General features: G+C 59.4%; 1 protein-coding gene across 1 annotated transcript in view; it reads left to right on the forward strand.

The window, feature by feature from the left end:
- Positions 1-295: 295 nt before the first annotated feature.
- Positions 296-3426, forward strand: part of Nfatc1 (nuclear factor of activated T-cells, cytoplasmic, calcineurin-dependent 1) — a 117471-nt gene continuing 114340 nt past the window's right edge. Inside the window, exon 1 of the mRNA XM_013026119.1 lies at positions 296-383. Coding sequence (XP_012881573.1) covers positions 296-383 — 88 coding nt within the window. The remainder of the gene's footprint in view (positions 384-3426) is intronic.

Raw genomic sequence — 3426 nt, forward strand, 5'->3', positions numbered from 1 at the left:
GGGCCGTGGGAGGGAGGGCCGTGGGCCGTGGGAGGGAGGGCTGAGGGCCGAGGGCTGTGGGAGGGAGGGCCGAGGGCCGTGGGCTGTGGGAGGGCCGAGGGCCGTGGGAGGGAGGGCCGAGGGCCGTGGGCTGTGGGAGGGAGGGCCGAGGGCCATGGGAGGGAGGGCCGAGGGCCGTGGGAGGGAGGGCCGAGGGCCGTGGGAGGGAGGGCGCGCGCCCTGCCGCCTATTCCAGGAGGCCACAGGCTCTTTGACATCACATTGCTTAGAAGGATGAGGCTCAGCTCCTCTGGGCATGGTGTTTGCTGAGGCCGATGAGGAGCAGTGTAAGCCGGAAATGCCCTGTGTCCTCCGCAGAGCCCCGCGTCCCGGCTCCCACACAGGTACTCAGTGACCCTGCAGCGCCCCGTGGTACTGCGCACAGTGACATGACAGACAGGGGAGGCCCGTCCCAATCCACGGAGGAGAGGCCGCCCCTGTCAGCCGGGGGGAGGCCTTCTCTCAGAGTTCCTTGGTTCCTTGACCTCGGGAAGGTCCAGTATTTAAGCTTCCAGTCTACACTTTGTCTAAGGAAAACTCTCTTCTGTTTACTTGTTTACTTTTGCTTTTGTGCTGGTTCTAGGGGTTGAACTCAGGACCTGAGCACTGTCCTTGAGCTATTTTTGCTCAAGGCTAGCTCTGTGCCATTTGAGCTTTTTTTGGTGTTTAATTGGAGATAAGGGTTGGTCTCTTGGCTTCCCTGCTGTTGTAGGCTTTGTGCGGTAAACCTGGGATCTCAGCCTCCTGATTAGCTAAGACGGTAGACTAGCCGAGAGTGCCCAGTGGCTTTTTTTTCTAATAAAGGTTTGATGTGTTCTCCTTCTCCCTGTTAAATCCTTTGTTTCCGTAAGGGCTTCCTGGGTCTGTGCCAGGCCCCGCCCCCTCCATGCTGGGCTCTGCTGGGACCAAGGAAGGCCTCTTCTTCCTCAGTGCACCCCTGGACTCAGACACCTTCTAGAGAAACCCCATTCCCAGGACAACTCCACAGAAGAGCAGCCAGGCTGCCTCCTCTCCTGCCTGCCCTTCTCCACCCTCCCGCGGTCACAGCACGGGCTTCCTGCCAAAGCAGCTGGAGCTGGGCCTGGTCACCGCAGAGGCACGGGGCAGGGCCTGGGCCTCCACGCCGGCCCAGATGTGTGTCGCTCATCGCCAGGAGCTTCACATCCTCAGGGCTCGGCCGTGGGCTGGTGGGCTGCGGATGGAACGGGCGACCTGTGGCAGGGCTGATGCTGAGCTCCCACCTGGAGCAGGGGTGGCGGGTATTTCTGTAGCTTGCCCTGGGTTGAAGGATGTTCCAACGGTGGTGAACTTGTTCGCTGAGCTCTAGTGCCACTGTGGGCTCCCCTCCATTGTCAGTGTGCAGCTACTGAGCTCCGGTGGAGACCCAGCTGCACTTCCCCCTCGCACCCCGCGTGGCTGGGCCACCGAGGGCCCCACTCCCGTCCCGCTGTTCGTCCAGCCTCGAGTCTGGTTTCAGAAGTGCAGGGTCAGCCACTAGCAAAACCTCTGCTCCCCACCGCGCTGTCTACCATCTGCAGGGGACCACACAGCAGAGCGTCGGTGACTGGAAGGAACTTCTTTTGCACAGATGTATCTTTAGATAACTTGGCAATGCTGGCAGAGGAACGGCGGGCAGCATGGGCAGCCGTGCTGGGGCCAGGTCTAGGCCGACTGCTGGCCGCCTCATAGGGAAGCCAGGCCACTGGCTGCCCACGGCCGGGTGCGCTCCGGCCTGGCTGGCGCCCAGAACCTCCGGGTCCCTGTGGGCCAGAGTCCTCACCACGTGGCACAAAGCCCATGCCTCCAATTGGGCCTTCCCAGAGGCCACCCCGGAGCCATCTCTGTTGTCAGGGCTGGGGCACGGGCCACCGTGGGATTTGATGATCAGAGCAGCGGCCTGGGCTCAGGTAGTCAGCAGGGGCCACCAGAGTGGTCTCCAAGCCTGGCTCAGGGGCCAAGCTGCCCCCCCACCCCCCGCTGCCCCGGCTGCTCCTGCTGCTCCACCTTGGAATCTCCACCTTCCACTCTTGGGAGTGGCTTTCTGGGTGACTCTCAAAGGTTGTCCTCTAATCTTCAACATCACAGCCTAGCTTCGTCTCTTCACCAGGGACTGGGTGTTTGGACAGGACACGGGGCTCGTGGTAGGGACTGTAGTGACAGCCGGAGGGGCCAGCCCAGCTTCTGTGGACGAGACCCATTCCTCCTGGGACACATGGGGATCCTCTGATGTTCCTCTCTTTGCGTGTCACGCGTGGCTCATGTCCCAGCGGCCCACAGCAGGCCCATCCCACCTCAAGAATGGTCATGTGAGACTCAGCCATGTTGCATCTGGGAATTTTGAACTGACAGAAGAAGTTTGTGGTAGTGGCGGTGATGGAGGGCTGGCGGGCACGCAGAAGCCACCTCGGGACTCAGCAGGCATGGGGGGGTCTGGCCGCAGCTGGGCGCTGGCCCGTTCCCGTTAGACAACACTGTGGGTGTGAGGTCCTCACTTTCCGGAATTCACCCTCATTGCTTCCTCAACCAGGACACAGCGGCTGCCCTGAATACAACACCTTCCAGCCAGAGCACCTAAGCCAGGAGATGGATCTAGAATTTCCACGTTCTGGTTTTCATTATTTAGAGACCTGGAAACTCTCATCTCTAGGCTCATTATAAGAGGCTCCAGGAGGCTGGAGGAAGGCTTTCAAACCAGAAATCCAGAAGAATGGTGCTCCTGACCAGATTGCTAATTATAGTAATAGTGAGTTCTGAAGGACAGTTATTGAAGTACCATGAGCACATAGTAATCCTTACATCTAGCCAGGTATGGGGATCGTGTTTGGTTTTGTTCTAGAAGACACACTTCTGGGTGTGAGCCGGCCTCCGGGTCATGAGGACCACAGGACCCGCGTGGTTTTTCCCTTTGCTGCTGCTGTTTGTTTTAACCTTGAGGTGTTTCCTTTGCGGTTGGTAGTGAGAGCTCCCTCTTAAAATTGATTAAATGCCGAGTCCCTATATCTGGAACACCGCTCCCTCTGTCCACACGCCTCTCAACCCTTTCTCCAACACCCACCACACACCCACCATCCATCCACCCATCCACCATCCATCCACCCATCCACCATCCATCCACCCATCCACCATCCATCCACCCATCCACCATCCATCCACCCACCCACCATCCATCCACCCATCCACCATCCATCCACCATCCATCCACCCATCCACCATCCATCCACCATCCATCCACCCATCCACCATCCATCTGCCCATCCACCATCCATCCGCCCATCCACCATCCATCTACCCATCCACCATCCATCCACCCATCCACCATCCATCCACCCACCCACCATCCATCCACCCATCCACCATCCATCCACCCACCCACCATCCATCCACCCA

This window comes from Dipodomys ordii, unplaced genomic scaffold (assembly GCF_000151885.1).
Source record: "Dipodomys ordii isolate 6190 unplaced genomic scaffold, Dord_2.0 Scaffold91, whole genome shotgun sequence".
In the NCBI taxonomy this organism is placed as follows: Eukaryota; Metazoa; Chordata; class Mammalia; order Rodentia; family Heteromyidae; genus Dipodomys; species Dipodomys ordii.